The sequence below is a fragment of the Oxyura jamaicensis genome, chromosome 1, assembly GCF_011077185.1.
Source record: "Oxyura jamaicensis isolate SHBP4307 breed ruddy duck chromosome 1, BPBGC_Ojam_1.0, whole genome shotgun sequence".
Lineage (NCBI taxonomy): Eukaryota > Metazoa > Chordata > Aves > Anseriformes > Anatidae > Oxyura > Oxyura jamaicensis.
The window spans coordinates 44,895,581-44,922,538 of NC_048893.1; the positions used below are offsets into that span (position 1 = coordinate 44,895,581).

A 26,958-nucleotide genomic window follows, 5' to 3' on the forward strand; every position below is an offset into this window, starting at 1 on the left:
TGACATATATAATGGAAATTAAACATACATTCAAAATGTTTATTACATGGTTATTTCACTGCTTGGAGAGAAGAGCATATGCCTTTAAATCACACGTGATTTTACAGCTTCCTTTTCATTTTTCCCCAGGCTCTTTACTCTTTGGTCAGTGGGTTTTGCTTGTTCTTTTGTTGCTGTTTCTCCCTGTTGCCTCCATAGTGGTCAGCAGATGAGGTGGTGGTGTGGTTGCAAATGCAGATTAAATTGCTGAGCTGGTTGGGAGTCATTAAATAAATAAAGAGGACCTGGAGCAAAGCTGCAAGGGGAAAAGGGATTTGGAGAAGGAACTGTTGAGCTGAAAATAAGATGTGAAGAGAGATAGGGAGGATGACAGGTGAGAGAGAAGGAAGTGGAATTTGCTAAGGAAGAGGATAGGAAAAGTGTCTGAACAGCCAGAACAAACAAAATAGATATACTCTGGTTTATCAGAAATACCTTGTGGATGTCACCTACTGGTATCTTTCAAATAGCTACCTTTTGATTTTATTGTAAAATGTAAGTCCTTCCATTAGCTAGTTCTCATCTGATTACTATAACGACCCATTTTCTAGTCTCCCTATTCTTCTCCTGTGTTATGCAGCCTCTTCAAATTTCTGCTGCTCATTTTGTCTCTCATAGGTTTCAAATTCCCATTTTACCTTATTATTTCAGTGGCTTGCGTTGGTTGTCTCTGCAGTTAAGAAAAGGATTAATAAAACTTAACATTTGCATTTTAAGTTCTCAGCAGATATAACTGCTTGTACAGTCACAGCTTGGTTCTAGCTTGTGTCTTCCCTTGCCATACTTTCGCTTATGGTTTGCACATGGATTTTTATTTATTTATTTATTTTCTCACTCCCCAGTCATGGATACGGAGGAATCCTATGCCTGTGTGAGGTCCCTTACATTGAATCTCACCTCACATTGGTCTGTAAGACAAGTGTGGGCTGCAACATTATACAGGCATAATTCTCTGGCAGTACTCTTTGCTGCCTGCACGTCCTGGTGCTGAGGTGTGTGGAGATGCACTCAGCATCACCCTGAGAAGAGCCCCATGTCCCGGGTTGCTCTTGCCAACCAAACATAGGACGGCTGCAGGACAGCTCGGAGCAGGGATGGCACTGAGTGGATAGCATGGAAAAGTGCACATGAAAGCATCCCACTGTGCTCCATAGCCCTCTCTGCCTGGCAGCATCACAGCATGCTGCTTTAGAACCAGCTCCGTGACAATGCCCAGAGGGCTATGCCAGCAGAGAGCGATTTTCAGGAGCAAATTTGAAACTTTCACGGTTCACCATGCTCTCTGTTTTCTGAACTGAAATACGGCTTATATCTCCTGGGCAGGTGATGTGCCAGAATCTCATGTTTTCTTTGAAAATATTTAGTTAACTTTACACAGAGTTCTGAACCTTGAAGTTCAGAATCTGGAGAATTATCTTGAAGGAATCTAGAGAATTATCCCCAAACTGGCTGTGCTGTACTTACTCAGGAAAACTTTGTTGCGCTGCTGCAACGGTAGTTCTGTCACTTTGGCTGACAGTAAGGCAGGTGCCTGTGCCCTGGGAGTGCCCTCCCTGACAGTAGGAGCGTTAGCACTTGGTAAATGACTTATGATAAATATTACTTCAGAAAACAGCAGCTGCACTCATCTCTGACCAAGTTAAGGTAAAATACAGGCGTCCCTGCAAATTAAGAAATTGTCCCTAGCTGAGTAAGCCCTTTATGTGTGATACAGCAGCATAACAAAAAACTTCAAAAGCAGGTTTTAACCTTTTAGCTAACATATTTTTCATCCTACTGCTAAAGTAGTGCAGTCATTTACTTTCCATTCTGTGCAGAAAATTGGTTTACTTATGCTGTTGAGTATCTGTAACAAATCTATATGAGAAGAAAATATTTTATGATTCAAAGGTTAATATTGCAGCAGAAGCAGGTAAGTATAAATGTCAGGGCTCTTAAAGTAAGAAAAGGCCTATATTTTTCTAAATCCAGATGGTCACAAATACAGAAAAAGAAAGAAACCAACACATAAACAAGATATGTACATGAATAGAAAAGTTTTTAAAACTATACTTAACCGACAATGACTAAATTTAGGCTTACTTTTTCATTTGAAAAGCCCCAAATTCTGTAGTACAAGTCAGAAGTCTAAATAAGTCATGTGAAGATATCCCAAGTCATTGTCATCTAATTGTCCATAATAAGCATTTTTTTTTTTCCTCTTTGCTTGTTATTCATATAAATCTGCTCTTCTGATTCATCATTAATCATAGTTCATGTAGTGATTTGGTATAAAATGTCCATGACAGGATTTTTTATGTTAATGTGATCTGTACTGTAGTGTATATTTCTGACAAGATCATGTAGAAATGTGGCTTCACAATAGTATCATGGATTCCTATACCTAATACTATAAGTTAATATAAATAAATAAATATACATATAAACTAATACATTTATATAAACTAATACATTTTCTCTGAGGTTTAAAATTTTAAGCTCCAGCAAAATTAAAGGTCCACAAACTTGTCCCAAATAAATGTGGATTTTCATGGCATTATTTCTGATCAGAAGGGTGATTATTTAGTGTTGTAGCAGCATTTGTAAAATAGGATTAAAATAGAGTATGATCTTTTTAATGCATAAATGGGCTGAATCAGTTATATAAGATTTAATTGAAGAAATGTGAAAGTGAACTATTTTGGAAGTACAGATCAGATCACATGAAAGAATGTAACAAGTTCTGAGTATATTAATGAGCAGCAGTACTGGGGGAATAATTTGGGCAGGAGTAGAGCTGCTGGATATTAAACTAAACATCATTCAGTAGCATAACACAGAAAAAGACAGTGATGTATGGGTGTTGTGCATACTAACAAGGAGAGCATGTATAAAACCTTGTAGATGTCTGCTCCTTTGTATGGTTTACAAATTTAGGAGTGTATGATATTCTTGGTAGAAAAGTCTTCTGAAATTGCATGTATGTTATGATAAATGACTTGCCAAAAAAAAAGGAAAACTGTTCTTTTATCTCTTCTGTTTTTTATTATTTAAAGGTAAACATTTTACATATGTATTTATATTGCTTTTTAGATGAGGGGAGGAGAATTGTCTTTTTTTCTGCTTGTGTTGTACTTTAGAAATCATGGCTGTGTCTCAGCTGGAAAACTTGACCAGACACATAGTATAATGAGCATGTTCCTTTTAGAGAGAATGAGATTGAGAGCATATGTAACTTTCCGCCAACATGTGAGTGGATGTTACAAACGAGATAATGATTAATTATTTTCATAAATCAGTGAGGACAGAACAAGAGCTAGAGAAGAGACAATTTAAGTTAAATATTAACGATAACATAATTCAAGAATCAGAACAGTTAATCATTGGATCACGGATATTTGCTATATTGCAATATTTAGAATTATAGAAAGGTATGACTAGACATTGTGGAGACTCCTAACAAAACTAGGAGCTGTTTGGGAATTGTTATAGATATTATTCAAGGCCTTTGACTTCTTGCAGTGTGGGATTGCTGTCCTGTGGTTAGCTGTGTGCACAGGACCACTAAGTCATTTTGGTTTCCTGTAGATCCAAGAATCTTCTCTGCAAAATGAGGATTGATGGTGTTACACTACTGATGGGGAAAGTGGAGAATGAACTCCTTGAACTCTTTCCTTCTTTTGACTCTATCATGTGGGTGGATGGGCCTAAGGTAAAGAAAAAGAAAGGAAAAGTCTGAGCCGTGCAGATGAGGCTTATCTCCTTTTTGACACTCCCTCTGAAGAGAGCTTTCCCTTTTCACAAATTTCTGATAAGGAGGAAGAAAAAATAGAGAAAGAGCAGAGATGAAGGAAACATGCTACATGACCAACCCCTCTCAGTGAGAAAATTCAAATGGAATTTATAGCAAGAAAGACTCCCATGATAATCCATTCACTTGTGGGTTTTGCCAGGGTGCTTCATTAATAATGTAGCTGCCAAAACCGGTGGAATTCTAAAAGATACACACGTGTTCTTTTTAATTTAAGAAGTAACTTCAAGGAAAACAAGTTCAATATGACCAAACTCTGCTTTTTGTTGTTGTATAAAGTTAACTGTAGTGAAGAATCAGCCTCCTTTTGGAGAGTTCTTCAGTACAGTTTGCCCACTTGCTTTGTTCTGAACTAGTTATGTACAAAAATTTCTCTTCCTTAAGCCAGACTAATGTTGAATGTTTAATGAAGGGATCTGCATAAGAATATGTGTATGATCTGAACGGCCTTACAGTTTTAATTTATCTCAAATCATGCAGACAATCTTTCATGCTGAAATTTGTCATGTTGCTCAAAGCCACAGGGGAAGAATTCACTTGAGCTATTGACAGCCAAATATTTTTGCCACTTTATTAGTATCCTTTTGTAACCCCACTTTTTGATGGTGTTCCTTCCTGCTCTTACCTCAAGGCATGAAAGAAAAAGATATTTTGAGAAATGCTTGCGCTGTCCCCTTGCTGCCCCTGGCAGAGTTAATCCAGCCATCCTGCTGTGCTCGTAGAACCTGTTCTCTCCCACCCGCGGTGCTTCCTCCTCACAGATTAAGAGTCAAAGTACAGCGTGATGCCAGCGCTGCCTGTGATGTATGATTCTGGTCTGCCATGGTGGCCATTGCCTTTTTAAATGCAGTAATAGTGTTGCTACAGTTGTGATGTTATAGAGATTATAAACGAAGGAAGAATCTAAGGGAGAACTAATGGCTTTTTTTTCAAGCTATATAATGTATCTGGAAAATGGATAAGATGTTGTGTTCAGGGTTTGACAGGTAATATCACAGTCCAAATCAAACAAAGGTTAGACTAAATTGCTTTTAATTTATTTCAGTTATGCTAATCAATTAGACTACCTGAAAGAAAGCAATAGGTTATAACAGCTGCAGTTGAGATGAGCTGGTGGCTTGTACATTTGTAGCTTCTTCCAGTTGGTGCTGGAGGATGAGGCTGATGAAGGTTGAGGAGGGTGTGAAGCCTGGGAAGGGGTGCTACTACAATTTATTTAAAGCTATGAGTTTCTTTCAGAATCTGTAATAGTTATTTTAATGAGCTTATGCAAAGATTGCAAACCAAGGAAGTATAAGACAACTGGGAAAATAGTTTGGTGGGGTTTCTTTTTAATTATTGTTATAGTAAGGTTGTATGTCATGCCGTAACCTGTACTAAGGTTATAGGTCATTAAAAAATTATTCTTTTCGGGATTGTCCTTACTGAAAGTAACATGGTGAAATGATCATCTAGCTGTTGCTACAGAACAAGTAGAGCAATAATTGAGGTTCCTCTTTACATCATGTCTTAAACGTGTAGCTGCATATTTCCTGTGAAGTAATGAAATGGTAAATATCTTGATAGAAGAGATATCCCTGGACAGCATAACCCAAAATAGAGTCAATGGCACCTATACTAGCACATGACAAAATGTGTTTTATTTCATCCAGTGTGCTAAATGCTGTCAAAGAAAACTGTATGGCCAAGGCTAAACAGCCAGTCTGCAGCAGAGTGAATCTGCACTGATTACTGATAAGACAGAAACAGTTAGGAGAAGAAAAACAATTTTCATGAAATGGCCACCCTTTCTGTGACAGTTTTGTTCCAGTCCTTGGAGGGAAAATAACAGACACATCTGACAAACAAACTAGAAAAATAAAGGTAGTAACCACTGAATACTGAAAAGAATAGGCTCAAGTACCATGGTTTCTGTTAAAACATTGGCTTTAGGATTCTTTGTTTGGTGCTAGCTGGCCAGTTCTTTCAGGTGGTCCAGTGTGAGAGAAGGTGTGATTTCATTGTAGTGGATGCATCTCATGTCTGACATGAACCTCGGTAAGCACAAAATTTCCACCCCATTTCTCTTTCCCCTATCATCAGTCCTCAGTGTGAGCTCTTCTGTGGTCAAGTGAGGAAACAGCTAAGGAGCTGGCTTTACAGTGGACTGCTCCTCGCCTGCCTCCCACGTTTGTTTCAGCCAGGTTGGCCTCCTGGGGTGCAGTCCTGGGAGCTTGCCCTGCCATGGTGTGTTTCTGCTCTGCAGAGCAGCACCCATCCCATCCATCTGGTATTTTTCCCAACCCTGGTACTTTCTTCTGCAGATTTTCTTTCTTTTCAGGTGTCAGCTCCATGTAGATTTCCTGAAACTTACAGGACATATCACCTGTACTTTGGCAGTGTATTGGGGTGGGTTGTGTCCTGACCATCATGCTCTCAGTTTATAATAGTAGAGTATTGACATTGCCAGTGATGGGTCTTGTATCAGAGGTTATAAATGCTTTTCATACTGAATGTTTAATACTTTAGGGGATAATTGTATTTTAGGTCGTTCTGTGTGTTGTTCTGTGCAAATCACTCTACAAAGCAGCCTAAATATAAGTCATAGATAGCCTCTTCACATCAATTTTGCTTCTACTAGTTATTCAGGGGTGTAGGCCATGCTTTTAATGTAAATGTTTTACTATATGCAAAAATAATTTAATAAATTGAAAATACCTTAATACAATAATACTTAGGACTTCAAACATCCAATGGTAACTTGCAAACATAATAGGATTTTGAATGCTTTTGGAATAACCTGTCTCAACATTTATTCTAATGCTTGGTCCAGTGTTTCTTTTCTTTTTTGTTGTTGTTTTGGTTTTTTTTTGTTTTGTTTTGTTTTGTTGTATGTTGAAATCAATCTTTAAAAAAAAAAAAACAACAAAAAAAAACTTTTTATTTAGCAGATGAATGTCCCATTCTTTAAGAGCTGGAATGTTTTGATTTTGGTTTAGGGCTTTTTTATTTTTTTTTTTCCTTTTGCTTGGAATTAAGTCCATGATGAAAATGAATCAGGATCAGAAAAAGGATCAACTAACTTTACAGCTGGTAGCATTTTCTGCAGAGTTTTGTATTTTATCTCCAGTTTCTCATCATATGAGCTATATTTCAGCCTTGTGTACAAATTAATGTGTTTGGCTGATAATTGCATATTAAACATAGATAAGTAAATGATTAGCTCATTATGAAATGTGTTGTAGTACCAGTAACATTAATTATAATTTATCCACTATGTAAGTAATCTTGCAAAATATAACATGATAACATTTTCCAAATCTGATCTGAGCCAGCAACTAGACCTGCTATTAGTTCAGCACAGAAGTGAAAATGCAAGTCAGTACTGGAGAGAACAATCTAAGAATATTCTTCTAGTATTCAATTTGGGAATTTATTCCACCTTTCAAGCTGTCCAATATTTTTTCCACTTAGTGCCTGTGAAAATAGAAGGAATTTATTTCACTCTATATACAGACCTGCTTAGTACTTGCTGTTTTTCACATAAAGAATATTTTTAGTCTTGCCTTTTAGTATAGGTAGTCATTATTGTAATAGTCTATGGGTTTGTATGTATAATACACTTCTAGGATTTCTGAGTTATGTTTTTGAGCCTCATGTGTTAAAAAAAATGCACATATGTAATTTTTGTCATTAAATCTGAGGCTTCCAAAAACATTAAATTGTGACATTTTTAAAGATCATGGATTTAATTTCTTTGTAATTTATATATATATATATATAAGCATGTAAAAAGTGGTTCATTCAGCACTTAGCCTGAGACACATCCTTAGGAGATAAAATGCCCAGGTCTCATTTTTGTTCAAGTTTCATTGTATTTTCTTGATTTTTATTAATGAAAAATTAAACTAATATTTTTCCACTGAAATAATGAGAGCTATCAATTGCAAGCACAAAATCATTACTTTGTTTTTATCCTTAATGGAGCCAAAAGTACCAGCACCTGATATATTCAGACAGCCAATTCTTAAACTAATGAGAAATTTGAAAAATTAATGACAAAAATGTCCAGTGAAGTCAAGGCAAAAATTCCCATGGTCTCCTCAGTACCAAAGGCTATCCTGAGCACTTCTGCAAAAAAAAAAAAAAAAAAAAAATAGTAAATCCTCACGCATCTGAGTCTGAGGTGGGATGGCAGTGGCTGAGCAGCACTGCAGCACCACTGATCTGCAGCAAGCTAACTGGCAGCAGTGCAGCTCGGATGGGAATAAGTACCTGTGATTCAAAATTACTTTTTCCTTGAAGGTTCTTGTCCTTTGGCTGGCTCCTCAGTACCATTAAACTGCAGATTTGCAACTAATTTTTTTTTTTTTTTTTTTCTGTGGGGAGGGTGGGGAACAACATCAGTTCTTCTTGATCAACATATAGAAACAGGACTTGTTAGGCAGCCATCTGTCTCTGAAATGCTATCACCAAGACAACTGACATCTGTTTCCAGTTGGGTGATTAATTCAGGGGGATAATGACACATATTTCGTATCATTATGATATGAAATCATAAGTCTCTTGCAAGTCTTTTCATATACATAAAAAAATGATTGCTTCCATTGTAATTGTGGAAAGCAGAGGTGTCTTGTTCTGGGCAGAATTGCAGCAAGGATGCTTGGGAGCCCCTCTCTTGCTACATGCCTGCACTTTGCTGTGTTTTTGGGGTGCTACCAGAGAATCCCTGTACTGTTTAAAAACGAACAAGGGTTTGTGATAATTTGGGGTCATGATTGTAGAGCTGGAAGGAACTAGCAGCTACAGCATGAGAATCACCATGAGAAAGATAATAAGGTATTGCTATGTGAAAAATGCAATGGAAGTTTAATATGGTTTGGGTGTGTCTGGTGCCGATAAGCCACTGGGCATTCAGTGTTGCGGCTACCTTGCATAGCATTTGCTTTCTTCTGCCTGCACATCTCATGTTCCTGCATGTGAGATGGGAAGAAAGGGGGTGGGATGGATGCAGGAGCTTGCCTTTTCCCACATCTCTCAGTCACTTCAGGTCTAGGGCTGATCCCATGGGAGCTCGCCCTCATGGAGGAGATTAATGAGCCCACTTGGTAAATGGGACTCCTGGGTCTCTGACATCCCACAACAGCTTTAGCTCAGCTGGGAGATTGGGGCATGGGGTCATTTATCAGCTCTGCCATGTAGTGGCTGTCATCATTTTTTATGAAAGTATAATGACTCAGACATATTTATCTTTCAAATTATGCCATTATTATACTATGGAATTTTGGTCATTGTGGGTTTTTTTGTTTGTTTTTTTGTGGTTGTTTGTGTGTTTATATTTTGGGGTGATGGTGAACTGTTGATCACAGATATCAGTTAGATGAGTAGGATTTTTCAAACTTTGAGTAAAGTTTATAAATAGCCAGGATGGGTGTCCTCCATCCTGGCTATTAATATAATAATACGTTTAATCCATTTTCAAATTTTCAGTTATATCAAGCATGATGATCAGGTGAGCTGTGCTGGATGACCTAAGCTAGCTTCTTGAGTATTCTGGGAATTACCAAGTTTTAGGATTAGTCCCGTGGTGTGATATTGTGGCAGAAAAATTGTAATAATCAATATGTTCTTCACCCACAATTCCAGAATAGCCTGGAGTTTATTGCAGCATGATCAGCAGTACAACAGTTTAATAAAATTGAATTTAGCTAGCTTTTTAGGCTGGTTGCTTGCAGAAATAGAAGGACCATGCCTTATTGGTTTGTATTTAAAATTTTTTCTTCTTAGCTCTAAATGTTAGGGTTGTTTACTAATTAAATGAAGCTTAAATTCTGAAGTGTCTGATGCTGCCACTGGAGAATTACCAGTACTGTTCTGATCACTCTCTGCTTTTCCACACTGAAACTAGCTCCTAGTGTCTGACTGCTGCTGCCTTTTTAGACTGCTTGTACTACTGCAGTACTAATTTTGCACCATAAAGTAACTTTTCAGATTATTCCAAAAGAAAGGGAATCAATGTCTTGAGCTTCTGTAATCTTCATAATGCCAATTAAAAATATATATATAAATATATATAGAATACTTATAAAAATGCAATGTTCGTTCCTATTATTCAATCAGAAGAAAAGATTGGGCAGAAGTTTGTTACAGAAATAATGCTCAGTTTTAGATGGAGTAACTTGTTAATTCCAGCATCTGCACATATACAGCCACCAGGGAGTTGCTGGGCTACATGTGTTTGTTTTTTAAAACATCTGTCATCTGAGTCAGAAATCTAAATGTTAAGCATTGCATTGGTTATATTTCTGGATTTTGTACATTTCCTAGTGGAATTTATTTTGTATACTAATCATTGGAGAAGACAGAGGTAAAAATAGGATGGTGTTTGTGTGCATATACGATTTCATTGGACAAATGATTTGGGCCATTCTCCTTTAATGATATTACAAATACAAGCAAATATATTAGATGGAGTTGCATTATTTTTGTCTCAGGTATTGTACTGTTGGTGTGCATCACCATTGTACCATTGTGCTTTTCCTGTCCTAGTAATGAAATCCAGTCAGTGCAGGGCCTTAAGCTACACTCACAGTTTGATGACATCTAGCTGATTAGTGCAGCCACACTGCAAAATTATTTCATTGTCACGTATGAAGTAGCCTCCAGTTCACTTGACAAAATGTCTTGCTGCGTAGCCCTTGAGTGCATGGTATTGGTTTCACTGTTACATCAACTGTTACAAAGAAGATATTCGTTCATCAGCAGCTAACTGCAGCTAACTTGTGGGCTAAATATATGCAAGACTTTTAATGGTGTTTTGATATAAAACCTTAAGGTGTTCCTAAGATATTGCATTAGGCAACTTTACTATTACACATCATTGGCCTATATTTGTGATATTTGATAGTTGTGATAAACATTGTCAAGGATAATTCATCACAGAACAACTTTTCAGCATTTCAGGGTGTTTGTTAAAGTCTCAGAACTCAAATATAGAAGTGCCTCAGAAAACAGTATTTTACATTCGTTAGTCAAGTATCAGGCTTTACAAGTCCATTTCAAGATGAAAACAAGTGTCTTCAGTTGACAATATGTAATTCAGATGAGTAGATAGATCTATTAGCTGAGGATGTTTGTGTAGGTTGCATCTTTAAATCCCTACCACTACCACTTCTCTCTTGGGGTGACCACCATTTTAGTGGAATAACAAAATACGGAATAAGCTTAGGAGTGTTTATGGTGTTAAAAGATCTGTACTGTTTTGAATATGAGCACACTTTTTGAAATAAGTTAACCATTTAGACCTGTATTCTGATCTCAGATGTGGGAAGTCCCACAGGACTCCTCTCCTGTTCAGCAGCGATATGAAGTCACAGAGAATTGCTTTGTGTGGATTTCTTTGCCTGGTTTGATATGGCTAATAAGGCATTCAAAGCACTGAGGACCTCAACATGACCCACGAACTGTAGATTGACTTAAAAATCTCTGGGTAGATGCTCTTGATGATGGGGAAGCATTATGAAAGAAACAAGTTCACTGAAGAGCATTACCTGAGTAATGCTTAAAGCAGCTGTAGTTCTTTCACGTGTTTCATACAGTTAAATACTGAGATAAACTGTGCACCCTTGTGTTTAACATTCAATGTAAACTGAATACATAAGTCTCCCAAATGCCTCTGGCATTTCTGTATGCTGTGCTGTCTGAAGCTGTGCTTTATGAGTGCTTCTGCAGATTTAGACTAACGTGAGAGAGAACATAACAGGCCAGTGGGACTCTGCAGCTTGGGTCTGCTGCTGGGCTTCAAGGTCTCAACAACCCTCTTGAGCTGCCTCTCATGTCATAGCCCATCATTTTATAGATGCAGGCAAACAGGATGTTCTTGATGTTCAATGATGTCAAATTTAACAAAGTATGAGTGAACTGACTTGCCTATGGATAGGAGGTCACCCACCAGAATGATGGCTCTGTTGCTGTACCATAACCTGAGATACTGGATCTAAGAGATGCTTTTGGAGAGTTGTTGCACTTTCTTTGTTGTTATTTTCTGTTGTTTGTTTTTTTGTTTTGGTTTGGTTTGGTTTTTGGTTTTGGTGTTGTGGTTTTTAATTTTGTTTTGTTTTGTTTTGTTTTGTTTTCATGAATGGTAGATCTTAATATTCCTGCTTAAACTGAGGTAGTTGTTCACTGAAGAGGTAGCATTTTCAGGGTTTTTGTGGATACTATTACTTTTTCTAGGTTGAGTGAGAAATTCCTTTTGACTGAAGGGTGTTGACACACGGTGGTACTAAATATAGTGGGAGGTAATGTCTTCTGGGAGTGAATGGAGGCAACTTTGGAGTATGAAACCATACACAGTCTGCAAGAGTTATGTGAGGATACCTCTGTTTAAGGGCAGATTCTTGCTTCTGCAGTTATGACTACTTTACACTTTGAAGCAATTGTAGCCATTAAAGAATGGCATCAAAATATGTTTGTTTGTTTGTTTGTTTGTTTCGTCAATAATGCTTAAGTTTCTTACTTTCTGCTTCTCTTCTCTTCTTCCATTTCCCCAAGAACAATGTTGTTTTGTATATGGTAGGGACATGGAGAGGTGCAGGTGGCGAGTAGTTGCAGTAACTTTGGAACACTTTTTCAGCAGTGTTTATGGAGTAAACTCCATAAATTCAAGCAGAAGGTATTTGAACCTGCCCACTGATGGTCAGGCTTGTGTGCAATAGACATTTTTCATTGCATCTGATAAAAGTAGTAGACCACCAGGACGAGGTTTGGGAGAATGTTTGTCCCAGTTTTCTTACATGAGGATGATTCTCCAAGATAAATGCAAACTCTGCATGTCATTCAGAGATTACCTGCAAAAGGCATGGTGAATAAATTTTAAAGTAATACTATTTGATCATTGTGCAGTTCATTTTCTCCCTTGTTGCTGTCTCAAAGTATTTGCTGGCTGTTCCTCACTCTCTGGTCCTTAATATCCGCATCTTTCCCATACCTATGAATCTCTTTATCATTCACTTTTTGCCTCCATCTCTACGTTTCCAGTCTCTCACCCCCCCCTTCCTTTGTTTTTGCTCTTGCTTTTCTGCCTTCTCTTCCTGTGTCATTTTTCTTTCATCCTTACTCATCTGTGAACCTATTTCTCACTTTCTGCTTCCATACCTACTTTGGTATCTTCCTTCATTTTACAGGATTTTTCCTCTGAACTCACTTCTCATTTTCTCTCTCTTTTTCTCTCGCACTGCTCTGTGTCTCCTTAACCTGCATGGTGGAGTAACTTTTTAAAATGTTTAAAGTGAAAACAGTCTCAGTACAAATGGATCTTTATTTAATGATTACAGTGTGTTCTTTTTAATGAGATCTTGTAACTTTTTCAGGTCTTAAAAATTAGCTTGATCGGCCACCGGAAGCGTGTTCTGGCATCTTTGGGAGACAGGCTGCACGAAGATCCTCCTCAGAAACCACCTCGGTCGATAACCCTCAGGGTGAGTCCCCATGAAAATTTGTTGTATTTCTTTAAAAGTCAGCAAACATTTTGTAATATTCACATGAAATCAATGGCTGCTTTGAGTGGGATTCAGCTTAATGTCTCTTCGGCAGTTTACAGTGTGGGTGTCTTAGGCTGACCTGATCAGCCACACCTCCTCTTATAGCCATTGGAGAGAATTTGACATTTTTAATGGGTGATTCATCTGACCTGGCTCAGATGTCTACATTAGGATGAGATAAGTAGTGTCTTAGAAGTGCCAGCTTATCCTCTCAGCTGAAGAAGTTAGCTTAGGAACAGACATCTACAAGCTGCATGTCTACATCAGCCCTTAGAAGTCCCAGCCCAAGCGATCAATATTGCAGAAAGAGAGTTACTGTCTTCCTTTCATGTTCTGAAAATGCTTTCACTTACTTTTCAGAGTAATGCTTTATACTTTCTTTAAAGATCGCTTCTTGAAGTTGCTGAGATACAAATGCCATCAAGGTGTTACTATGTATAAAAAATTCCTTGCATTTTTATTTTTCATTTGTATTCCCACCTTCAGAAACCTTGTTGCAGTGTCCCTGGGATTTTTTCACACTTGCCCAGTTTTAATCACCTCTCATTCCACCAAATTCTCTTGGTTTCTTTGGTCCAGTGTCTTTACTGTCTGTTACCCTTACCAAGTTATGGTCTAATGACCCATTCCTGCTGTGTCTTCTGCAAGGGAGTTCATATTCATCAACAGTTTTATTTTGATATTTTAGGTCACATCTCCTGCATTTGATTGGTTTTGATTATTGTCATGGGGCTGAATTTGTGACTGGAATCTCATTTGAGAGTGGCCTGTGCTCCCAAGTTAAATTTCCTGGTGTAAAGGGAAATAGAGAAAGACAGAATGAGGGCTTATTTTTACATACTCCTCCTGATTTCTGTGACCAGCCTGTTTTCAGCCTGCTTAATCTCAAATGACACATAGACATCTTAAATCCCCCCCTCCCAAATTCAACCTATTCCTAATGCCATGTCAAAAAAAGTTTCACAAGCCTATGATGTCCTGCTCGCAGGCACATAGCACAAATGTGTGGATATTTTTATAGTATCTGTATTTACTGTATTATGTGAATAATTTCCTGATGCATGGCAGGTGTTAAAACACTCCTAGGAAAGAGGAAACATGGGCCAGCATTTGAAAGTCACGCATTTTTCCTCAGTACTGTCAGTGCCTTGGACTGGGGAATTAGTTCCTCTTCAGCAGGTGGGAACGTTTCCACAGCCTATGTTACTGGTTAGAATTGTCTATTCTCAGCTAATAGTGAAGATAAAGCTGGATGTCCTCCATCTGTAGTCAAAATGATAAAAAGTAGTCTGCTGCTCCACAGCTAGATCTACTGATGCGGGCAAATGCTAAATGTCATTCGTCACTTCATAGTATTGGAGTCTTCACAAAGAATCTTAAAGGACATGAGTTTGGAGTAAGATTTCTTTCACATCAACCATTCCATTTCACCCAAAACAAGGACATACTATTTAGTCTGTAGTTTGCAATAATTTTAGCTTGAAAATTGGTTTAAATAAAATATCCGCTGCTATTAGATTGATTTATATCTAATAGAAAAGATTGCTCCTTATTAAAAGAGTCTCTCTTTAAGGTCCCAAGGTCAACCTAAGCATTGCTAGCACTTTATCTTTTTTTTTTTTTTAATCTCTTTTCATATTAGTTTTAAGATATTTTATATATTTAAAGGAAAAAAGAAAAAAGAAAAAAAGAAAAAAGGTTAAATATTTAGAATAGGAACAAATAGACTAATTTCCAGAAAATATATTATTTCCACTTTAACTGTGTAATAAGGAAACATTATTTTGATTTTAAAGTCATATACTCAAAAGTTAGAAAATGCTGAATCTCAGGTTACCTGTGCAGTCTTACTTTCCTTTCTTGAGTGCATTATAATGTACTGTTTAATTACATGACCACTTTCACTGTTTTTCATGGAACCCCACCCTCACCCAGTCAGCCTTGGAGGCTAGAATTTAAACTAGGTACGACAACTTAGAGTGAAATGCTGAAGTGTTATCATTAGCAATGATAGTTTAACACAAAATATAATGCAGTAGAAAGAATTCCCATTTTTAGGAACTGGCTAGACAAACATCAGTCAGGCATCAGGGGTGCCAGGGTGGCCTGGGGAAGGATCTTCTGAAGATCACTTTCCAGCCCTGAACTGCGTGGTTCTACCTTGTGGTGGGTCTGAGAGGTGGGGACAAAGGAGGTTTCAATAGTGAAATGTATTGTCAAGTAACCATGCATTCACAGTGGAGTGGAAACATGGTAATGAATACACAGTAACTAGCAACAGCACAGTACTGAATACCTGATAGCACGCTGCACTGCCATCCATGCCTGATCTGCAGCTCTGTGAAGGAAATGAGAAAGTGGGTATGGGGTGAAGAAGAGGAATGAAGGAAGAATGAGAGAGAGCTTTGTGATTAAAAGAATAGCTGTAGCTATGAGAATATAGATTCACACCTGCTTTTGCCACAAAGCTCTTGGATAATTCTTGGCAAGTTATTTAAGTAATTGCCTCATAAACAGTCACTAATTGTATGTTACAGACATTCTGCATATTTGACTGGAGTCTGGAGTCTGATTTATACAAGTGCTAAGCACACAGTACTGCAAATTAGATCAATAGAAGCAGGGTTTTGAAAACAAGCACTTGGAAAATCAGGCAATAGATACTGTAATTGGGCATCCAGAGTGGCTGATATTTATTAGCCTTTGTCTGTGTGTCTCAGTTCCCTCACACTAAAGTGGTGATTATAAAATGCCAGGAGTCACAGGGTGTGGTGAAAATAAATTGATTGAAGTTTGTAAAGCACTTACAAGCATCATGAAAATGACAATATTAATCATTCTATCTTCAGAGCAGGATCTGAATAGAATTTAGGGAAGAGGTTTGGGGCCATGAAATGAGGTGAGAATAAAATACTGATTACACAATAACTAATGATAACACGGCACTAAGTATATGACAACATGCTGCACAATTGAGGATCCATCTGTGCTGTGAAGGACTTCTCTGAGAAAATAGCATGAAATCATACAGTTAAGTACTGCACTGTAATGCAGAGGCACCGTTATTCTTTTATTTCTTGCCTTTGTAATTCTTGCCTTTATAGCAATCTTCCAATATTGATTTTTGGATGAATTTCTTCTTTATATGCAGTTCGATAAAATATGAAAAACTTGTGGAACCTTGATATCCATTGCAGACTCTTCTGATACTGAGAGCCACTGATGGCCATGTCAATCGATTGGTGCTAGCACTGGGTGAATTGTGGTTAGGGTAAGAAAGAGGTTACATACCTCACAGGAACATCAGGTAGCAGCCATTAGAAAGGAACTCGTTTGGTGCCTCTGTACTCAGACTATTTTCAGCAGAGGGCTGTGTGCACCACAGTGTCGGTGCTAGGCCTGGGGAAGAACCAGGGTCAGGCTTTAGGGATGATGCTTCACCAAACCTTCTGAGTGTATGCAAACTCCAGATTTTCAGAAGACTTTAACTGGGCCAAATGTAGGTGGATTTGCATGAAGGAGGAAAAGATTATTCCTGAGAGGAAAACATTCCTTTCTTTGCCCTGGGAAATGTCAAGTACTTGATCACAGGCAAGCTAGAGAATTAAAATAAAAATAATAATAATGGAAAAAAAAAAAAAAAAACTCAGTGAATTAAAGTTGTAAACAACTACCCTGATTTTAGTCAACCAATGCGGAAAACACTAACCCATTATTGTGACTGTGAGGAATAATGTCACGTAGACTCCTACAATTCAAATATTAACATCAGATATTACTATTACTTGAGCACAGAAAAAGATTTGCAACTTTCTTTTCCATTTGGAAGAGATTACAACTCTGTTTTCTTTCACTATATCTTGTTTCTTAACAGCATGGAGTAAAGTACCTTAATGCTTTGCAGAATTAGGTTTGGTTCAATGTAATCAGGCATGAAATATCCACTTTAATTCTTTATTTAAATGAAAAAGCACTTTTTTCCTTTTTTTTTTTTTTTTTACCCTTCATGCACACTGGAACAGTTCTTTGCTACTTCTCAATGTGGAGTATATTCAGGTCCCTTCTTGCTTTTCAGTATTAAAATACAGTATTACAGCAACAGGTAATTCAGACACTGTGCTATAACACTCCTGGGTATGTTCTTTGCTCCAGAGATCTTACTGCCATAGGAACCACTTGTGTCAGAGAAGTTGAGCATTGTGGGAGAGGAAATTTTACACCCTTCCAGTCACTAGAGCAGTGTTTTACTGTCCATGCTGGATGGTGTGTCCACTGACTGAACAGCAAGGCGTAGCTCTGATGATTAAGATTTCAGTCACCAAGGCAGTGCTGGGCAGTGGACTTGAGCACTGGTGTTTGTAATTTGTGTTTGAACAAGAGAACAGGTGCAAGAGAACAGGTGTTCCCAAAGGTATGTGCAGTGGCTGTCTGTTGCCGGTGTGGTGGCAGATCCTGGTAAAATGTGTGATCAGGAGGATGTGTTTAGCTGTTAATTAGATGGAGGTCATGTATCCATTTGCGTGGTATTTGCACATTGACTGATACAAGGTCACAGATCAGCACATGAAAAGCCTGGTGAAATGTTTGTACTCTGATGCTTTCCATCATTCTAGGAATTGTTATTTGCCTTGTTTCTGATGTCCAGTACCTCAAGTTAAACTATGTTCTGCAAGACCTATACAAATTGTAAACAAAGTATCTGTATTTTGTACATGTTCATGCATTTATTTTTTCAGGCAAGGGATGTTGCTAGAGTTCAAATCACCTTCAAATCACTTTTGCTTCTCAGAGTGGCTTAAAAAGTGGTGAAAATGTATTTCATCTTACAAACAACTAGTCCTAAATCACAACTTCATTTGGGCCTTGACAAGAAGTAACTCACTGTTTATCTCTCAGTCAGTCCTAGTAAGGGACTGCTATATTATACAAGGAAGTTCTGGGGAAGAAATTTGCCACTTGCTCAGAGTAGTAATGACGTATTCTTCCCTCCATGTGGGATCTGCACCTCTGGTAGCACATTTTTGGGGAAAGAGCCAGTTTTCTGAGTGTAGTCTGTCACCTCCCTAGCCACATGCACAGCAAGAAGAGAATTGTCTCCTAGAACCTGCCTTCCTCCTGGTCATATACAAGGGATATGGAGAGTATGGAGAGGTTCTGAGGAAAGAAAATGACTGCTTGCTCTGTGCATTTTTTTTTATTTTTTTTTAAGTATTATTTGAAATACACTTTAAAATGTGTAGTTTGAACAATATGCTGCTCTCGTTATGCTGTATTTTTGTCCTCTCTGTTCAGGAACCCAGCGGTAACCACACTCCTCCTCAGTTGTCTCCATCACTTAGCCAAAGCACTTTCACTACTGGTGGCTCCCTGGACGTTCCCCACATTATCATGCAGGGCGATGCAAGGAGGAGAAGAAATGAGAACTATTTTGATGATATTCCTCGGTCGAAGCTGGAGAGGCAGATGGCACAGGTAGGATTACAACTATGCCATTAAAAGGCTGCACTTTGTTGCAGTTGGTTACAGAGCTAATTCTAACCATAGCTATGGGTCATGCATATATTCAGGCTGAATTGTAAACCACAAAGATTTACAATTTTTCCAAGCTGGGTGTTCCAGTTCTATTTCAAATACTGTAAGTTGGTGTGCTGTTTCTCTTGAGAGAAAGAGTTTTGGGGGTGTTTAGGTGCCTGCAGGCTGAGATGAAGGTGCCTGCTGCATACCAGAACATGCAGACTCCCACTGGCACTGCCTCTGCCTCTAGTTTCTGTAAGAAAGTGCAGATTCCTGAGTTTCTGAGCAACTTAGATAAAAATGAGCTGGCAAAAAATCAGAGGACTGGTGGGTGTGGTGATGAGGGTCAGCAATCAGCTAAACTTTGATCTGGGGATACATCTGAGTGTTTAATAAAAGATTTAACTGTGTAACAGCCCATTTGAGCATCACAGCAACACTACATCCGAATGGACATTAAATCAAGCTGTTCATGAAAGACTAAAGTAACCTCCATCTCTAAAAACCTTCACCCAACCAAAATATGGGTACTGATCATTTTAAATCAAGCGTGTGTTGACCAGAGTAATGTCCTGTACCGCTCCAAAGGTCAGTAAAGTTGAGCTTTGGCATCTTGGCAGCAAAAATGCCTTAGGATGAACTGAGCTGTGTTTTGGTGGCACATACTGTGCAAGACTGCCATGCTTTGCAATGCATGCTGGTGTCACGCCTTCGATTTGCCATTGGAAGCAGCCGGGCAGCCCGTGCAGTTCACAGCATGGCTCATCCCACCACATTGCAGGATGCTGCCTTCAGCCTTGCCTGATACTTCCCAGTGGTTGTCAGGCATAGCCCAAAATAGAGTCTCTACCCAAAATCCAGCCTTGAAATGGAAATAGCTATGCAAATAACTATATTATGGTTAACATAATGAACAAAAGGCTGCAGTCTCTGAGCTAATTGCATGAACAAGAAGAAGTAATTAAATAAACAAGCAAAACAAGGTGCTGCTGTTACCTGGGAACACAGAAACAAATTGAATTTGATCTGTTCAGAGGACATTTCTAGGCAAGTGAAATTGCATTTGCTAGGGCGGGGCTGTTTCCTTGCCTTTTTAAATCACCTCATTTTCTGCTGTATTTTCTGCTGTGTAATGTTATTGTACAGAATTAAGGGGAAAGTTGCCTGGTGAATGAGCTTATTTTCCAGTCAAAGTCTGCTGGGCTCTCGGGGCAAGAACAAGGCAGAGCTGGAGTCCAGCAAGGAAAAGCCCACTTCTTACTGTGAAAATATTTCTTTGAAGGTCAAGAAACTTAGGAGTGTGAAAATTAAGTATGCACTTGCTCATGGCTGAGTAGACTGGTTCATCTGCTTAGTTTATCACATCACTTGGTTTACAAATCCCCATTCTCACTTCCTCTTTTAATCTCTTAGTCACTAACATTGGAGAAGAAAAAAAAGTCATAGTAGCAATTCTTCCTCTCTACTTTTCACTCTTTTCTCTTCCTCCTTGAAGTCCTGATATTCCCTTGAGGTATGACACACTCGTACCTCAGAGATTTTCTTCAGGCAGTTGAGATTGCTTTTCAAGAGACCGTAATATGTTGCATAGCCAAAGAGAGAACTGAGTAGTTAGTACTTAGGCCACTCCAAACCACTTAAAGCCAATAAAATTTTCTTTTTTTTTTTCTTTTTTTTTTTTTTTTTTTTCCTGAAGTGGAGGAGGTGGGGAAGGGAGCAGTTTATACCTAGTTTGTACCCACTGCATGACTTCAGTGCCTTCTAACTTTCACTGTGGAATATAACAGTTATCCTTTGGGACTCCAAAGGGGAAAATAGGTTCAGTGAAATCTGTAAGACAGTATTTTCTGTTAGTCCCCAAACTCTAATCTGTTTGGAGTCTTTCTCAGCTCTGCCCCCAAATTCTGCACTCCTGATGTATGCAAAATTCCCTTTGACTTTAATGGGAAAGTCAATGACTCCCTCTGGTGATCATTCTCACTAAATTGGACTCACCCCATTAAGAGGCTAATCAGGGATTTCTTCAACCATTCTGGCCCAAAAATAGATTTTTAAATGTATTTTTTGCAATATGCGAAGTGGCACTTTGTGAAAATGAACTGTATTTCCATCAATTTTTTCCCCTAAAGCCCCTTTGAAACTAAAGGTGTGATAATAATTTCTGGAAAATAAAGGATATCCATTTGATTAACATGAGCCTTCTGCTCCATGTTTTATCTAACAACTTCCTCCTTGCACTTTTCAGGCTCCTTTGGCTTATGTCAGATCATCACAACTTCTGAGGCTGATACCAATCCTGCTTTCCAGCTAGAATATTTCTCACAAACAAAATAATCTAGAGTTATTATTGGAAGAACTATGTTATTTATCTTAACCTTTCTTTGCTAAGCTGTTTGCATGCTGCTGTATGAATCTGCATGTTTACTGGATGCCATGGTAAATAGATGTGCATAACAATGTCTTTGCTGTGATTTTTTGAAAGGGTTGTAGGTATATTGTTCATAGTGAAATTAATGGGTATTTTATGGTCTTGAAGAGAGAGGCAAACACAGGAATGAGAGCTTTTTCATGGTATTGCTTTCGTGAACTTGATTAGAATATGTTAGGATAAGGCTGTTTGTAGCCTCATTTAAAATTTAAAATCTGAAGGGGATATTTTGAGAAAATCACGAGATCTAAAGTTGCCATCCTTACTATGGCCTGTGTTTTCACTGACATTTTATATGCGAATCATCAGGCATGTTGATCTTTGCATCAGATATCAACCAGTGTTTGTTGAAACAATGAGCACATCAGTTTAAATCTATTTTCCTTTGATCTGCTAAATGGGCTTAAACAATTCTCTAAATCATAATCAAATCTGCTTGTAAGTAATACAAGACCTTGTTTCCTGGAGGAAGCACTGATTTAAATTTACTTAATGTGGGTGGTTTTGTCTCAAGGCCAGCATGTACCTTCATTCACAGATCCCTAGCAGACTGATTGTGACCTAAGAGGAAAATCCTAGTATAAACAATGAGTCTAACCAATTTACGTTCCCCACTGGAGTAGGTTTGGTCATCCAGCTCTCCAGTTCACATCCAAACTGTTAACTGTGGAACTCTTCAGCGTGTGGTTGGGTAAATCACAACTGCCAAGAAGGTAGTACAGAAGATTTTGAGATGGTTTGTTTTCAGAAAAAGAAGAAGAAAAAAAAATCAGAAATGCTTGAGTAGTCTGAGTCATCTCTGACTGTGGATGTTGAGTTCTGTGCCTGCAAGCTGCACATTAATACGATCAAATTAAAGTAGTTTAAAATAGCTGAGATTGCTCTTAAGATTGCCTAGACCTTTAAAATAGAAGTGAAGTCATAGAGGCAAAGCCTAAGAAATCAAAAGGAGGAGCCCATTGAAGGCAGTGGGCTCTTAATTCACCCCAGCCATTGCAGAGGGAAAAAAAAAAAAAAAAAAAACACTGTGGGCAAGAGCTTGGGGGGTTGACACACTGAGAACGCCCTTCCCATGGCCCCATGGCAGGCAGGGAGGTCTGGGGAGTGCTGGTGGCAGGAATGGGGCTGGCACATGCTCTCCCCACAAATGAAAGCACCGTGTGCCCAGAGGTGCCAGAGTTCTGATGTTCTCAGAGGCGGTAGGTGGGCAGGTGCCTCTTTGGGGCTCTCAGGATAGCTCTGGGCTGTTGCTGCCTTTGGGGTAAATAAACCAGTAGTGAGTCAAGTTAAGCTTTCTGGTAGGATTGTCATGGTCCGTATGGGGGGCACCCCAGTGGGATGTGATGGGAGGAAGAGAATCACTTAGATCTGAGAGTTTGAAAAAATATTCACAAATCCTAGCAAGAGTAGTTATTTTCTAGAAATGCTAAACCCAAACTTAATTCTGAAAGCCCTTCTGGGTGCTTTGATTCCCATTGGCTGAGGGATTCTGTTGTTCTCTTCCCTAAAGCACAAGATAACCAAACTGTAATAAGTTTGAAACTTATTGGGATACTCCTTTGTAACATTGTTTTGTGAGATATAGTAATTCACTGAAGGAAGGATTATGACTGATGTCTTAGAGGTCTTTTCCAACCCAAATGATTCTATGATTCTCTATGTAGAAGTTAGTTATTTAAATTGATTGAGTAGCTGAGATCTTTTTTCTACAGTGGAGGAAAAGTGTAATAAAAAGAATAGACCTGTTTGTAGGAAAATATTTGTGTTTTTTTTTTTTTTTTTTTTTTTTCTCTCTGAAACTTTATCTTCAACTCAATAATATCTTCCAAATACTTCACAGATATTAATGCATTCATTTTTCCAGTACACTGTGGTTTAAAACTATGGCTACATAGTTTAAAATTATGTTTTCCATTTTACAGCTAAGAAAATGAAGATATAAGGATTTTGCAAGTTGGCTAAGATTACACTGAAATTTTCTAGAAGCCAAAAATAGAACTCCTGTATGAAAGGCCCCTTTTTTAGGTGGTGGCTGCAGTGTTGTGTTTTTTTTTGTTGTTGTTGTTTTGTTTTGTTTTAACTTTTAACCATAGTATAGCATTTTTACTTGCTTGTTTCCTGCATGCTTTTCTGTCTCCTTCTCTGCTTTAGAAGGATTTAAAGATTACAGTGAGTGAAGGAAAATATGCCCAGGAGAAAATCAGTGTGTAAAATGAGATTATCTAAGAAGCAACGAAGAATGGATTTTATGAATGGTTGAAATTACTGGTGAAATAACAGAATTCTTTATAGTGGATTTAAGAAACAGTAAATACAAAAGTATGGATGTCCAGTTTATTTCATTCTGTTCTTTTTTTTTTCTAAGATTTTCTTAATTCTGTTTTTCAAATAAGCAAAAAACAGTGTACAGTCTGGGGATGAACAAAAGCCATTTTAAAGAAAAGTATATAAAATCTAAACAAGATGTTCTATGGTTCATATTTTGAGGTGCATTTTATTTTTAAATATGGAAAGATGACTTATCTATGAAGACTTTTGATTTAACATCAAAAGAATAATGCTTTCTAAATCTATTTTTATTGCATTATATAGGTGTTACTGGATTGTGTCTTTTTAATTCAGATACATATTAATGCCAAAAATTTCTATGTCTTGAAGTGTAAATTTTAACAAACCCTCGAGTAGATTTTATTCAGTGGACAAGTAAACTGATAAAGACATGAAAAATCTAAGCAATTTCTGTCTGAATTAAAAGGTGCTTATTTTTATGAAGGCTACAGAAGCTAACATTTTAGAAATAAAGCCGTGGGATGTGGATCATACCTACATGCTGCTTCATCATATGGAATTAAGGAAGTTGTTTCTATATTTGGTACTAATGATCCAAACAAATGCCATAAATACTACACCAAGTTGGGGACAGATGTTATTTCAAGATGGGGACAGATGTTCTTTATTAATTTACTGTTTTTTCACGCTCAGCCTTGTGAGCTAGAAGCTCTGTATTGGAAAGATCATATGAAAAATGGAGGAGGATTATATGAAAAATGGAAAAGGTTGGGTAGCTTTTACTGACAAAGAGACTATATTCTTATTGAAAAGCTGAATATTTCAGAGTCAAGGCTGAATTTCAGTATCTAACGTCTACATTTTTGAGCTCCTGTGAAATAACTTGTACTGAGAGTTTGGGGTGCTCTTCTGAAAGAGCTCAGGTTGTTGCATTTTTGTTTTGTTTTGCTAAAACGTCAGTACATGTGCCTAATGTTGAGGACTGAAGCCACAAATTTAATTTTATGGGTGGCATTTGTCCAGAAGTTTCTCTCCTACATGTAAGACTAAAGGGCTAGGGAGCACTTGTAACTGGCAGCACCATTAGAAAGGGGAGTCGTCAATTGGCAAAGGTTTGGTGGCTCACCATACGTCGCTGGGCCAGCACTGCAGCTATAGAGCTGCACCTCCAGAAGCCAGTCATGGCAGCGGCAGCTTTGCAAACTGGTGGGAAGACCCTGAATCAGTCCTCCACACCAGAAGCCCAACTCCTGGGTTACTGGATGGAAATCAAATGAAAACTGACTGCATCATGTGAGGGAGGGTGTCAGCTGGTTGAGAGGGAAACCCAGGTGTGTTAACCGTCAATTCTCATTAGAGAAAAATTTTACAAGCATGTCCCTGTGTGCAGCAGGCACCCAGGGGCAAAGCAGTGTGGGACTTGAAGCCCTGCCCCTGGCTGGAGAGACAGCCCTTGCAGGCTCACAGTGGTCCTAGGCCTGTCATCTGCTTTCCCATGGTGTGCTGGGGCATACTCCTGCTTGTGAAAGCTGCCTGGGAGTGCTCATTTCTTACTCTAATAAGCATTGTTATTTCTGATTTTGGCTCTATCTATAAAAGAACTCATTTCAGATTTCATTCTCCATCTCTGAAGATCTTTTTTCCACTGGAGGATGTGTGATTATTCCTGTTGGTAAGACAGGCTCTCCCCAGAGTTTGGGGAGCATTCAGGGAAGAAATATATATTGAGAATGCACAACTGCTCTCCCACAGTCCTGAAACATTTGGAGTGATGAATACAAAAGGGGCCAGCCAGCCCTATTCATCCCACTTCATTTGTTTCTTTCAGCTGTTGCACCTTTAAAGATTGTTTGCTGTGCCACAAGTGATTCTCTGGGATTTGATCCAAAATTCTCCTAATTTCTGGAGCGAGACTGAATTATAGTCAGTGAGTTACTGCTAGATAATTTGCATCAGAGAGAGTGGAGGTTGCTGTTGTTTCTTTGCTTCCCTTCTGTGCCTTACTGGAGCTGAAGTGCCAGGATGTGGGAGCAGTTTTCTGAGGCTCAGCCCTGTGATGGGACACACAGAAGCAGTGGGGAGATTAGGTTTGTGGCTCCTCTTCTTGCACCGGAACTGCAAGGTGGACATGCAGGCCTTGCAGAGAAGAGATGGAAGCCAACAGAAGAAAGAGCTCTCTAAACACGATCAGAAGGCATCAACTCCCTCTTCTCAGGCTTGCTCAGGGCTGATCAGATCATTTGGGGCTGATGCTTACCTAACTATAGCAATGCCTTGGTGTTTTTTAGACTTCTATTTGTTGTTGTTTTCTCCTGGATTCTCTTAGTTTGCCTCCATCCTCCTTGAAGTGCAGTGTCTAACACTGGACTCTGCCTCTAGATTATGCCTCATTGGTGGCTGTGCATGGCAAAGAAATTCCTTCCCATGCATTACTATATGCTACTTGTATTAAATACTTTCTTTTTTATTTAGGAGAGGGAAGTTTCATGAACTAAGACAGTGGGGGCTGGATCCAGCACTTGCCTTGTGAGTAGAGGCTGGGTGAGCAGGGCTGGCCAGAGAAGAGATGGCTTTGGGTACAAAAATTGAAGGAAGAAAGGCTCAGACTGGATGTCAAGAGAAACTTCCTTCCCACAAGGAGAGGCAAGCAGTGGGACAGGTTGCTCATAGAGGCTGAGCAATCTCTGTCCTTGGAGGTTTTCAGGACCTGACTGGATGAAACCCTGAGCAAGCAGGTCACATCTCACAGCTGCTCAAGCTTTCAGCTGGGGTTGTAAAGAAAGCTTCCTCAGCTCCCTTCCAACCTGAGTTATCCTGTGATTTGTTTGCTTATTCATTTGCAAAACCTCTGTATTTCACTTGTAGTATACTGAAACTTTCAGATCTGTGTGACCTCCCCGTTAAAACACTCTGCTAATCTATTTGATATTTTATTTGTATATTTAATCTTACTTTACCAAGGCATACTCTTACTGTACTGAATATCATCTGACCAATTTCTGCAGTTCATCAAATCCATTCTCAGTTCTTACCCCGTTGTGGAAAGTCCTTGAGTTCTGAATCCTCCCCAGAGGGTCTGCATGGAGCATGTCATTGCAGATTCTCTCAACATGTTCCAGTCCAGTTCTGCTTAAATACTGATAATTATTCTCTAAATGTGTATTTCAACTTCTTGTGCAAACGCTGCATTTTGATTCAAGCTAGTTTGTGTACAGGGAACATCATGTGACATCGCATCAGAAGTTGCATAATCAGTGTCCAAGTCCTGCTGTGCTTCTCCTTGCTGCTGCTGATTTAGTAGGCCCACTTTCCAACAAAGGAAGGAAATTTGATCTGAGATGATTCATGCTGAACAACCTCATTATAAACATCTTGAA

The 26,958-nt window shown here is 38.6% G+C and overlaps 1 protein-coding gene and 1 long non-coding RNA gene across 11 annotated transcripts in view; one reads left to right on the forward strand and one right to left on the reverse strand.

Annotated features, from left to right (window-relative positions):
- The window catches only part of ANKS1B (ankyrin repeat and sterile alpha motif domain containing 1B), a 444,131-nt gene that overhangs the window by 376,264 nt on the left and 40,909 nt on the right, over positions 1-26,958 (forward strand). For all 10 annotated transcript variants that reach the window (XM_035336443.1, XM_035336434.1, XM_035336452.1 and 7 more), the window contains 2 exons: positions 13,180-13,287; positions 18,643-18,822. In XM_035336443.1, coding sequence (XP_035192334.1) covers positions 13,180-13,287; positions 18,643-18,822 — 288 coding nt within the window. The remainder of the gene's footprint in view (positions 1-13,179; positions 13,288-18,642; positions 18,823-26,958) is intronic.
- On the reverse strand, positions 13,752-26,750 carry LOC118172545. Its single transcript, XR_004753752.1, has 3 exons — positions 26,614-26,750; positions 16,642-16,749; positions 13,752-14,139 (listed from the first exon to the last, which is right to left on the reverse strand). It is a non-coding gene; the product is annotated as an uncharacterized LOC118172545 (long non-coding RNA).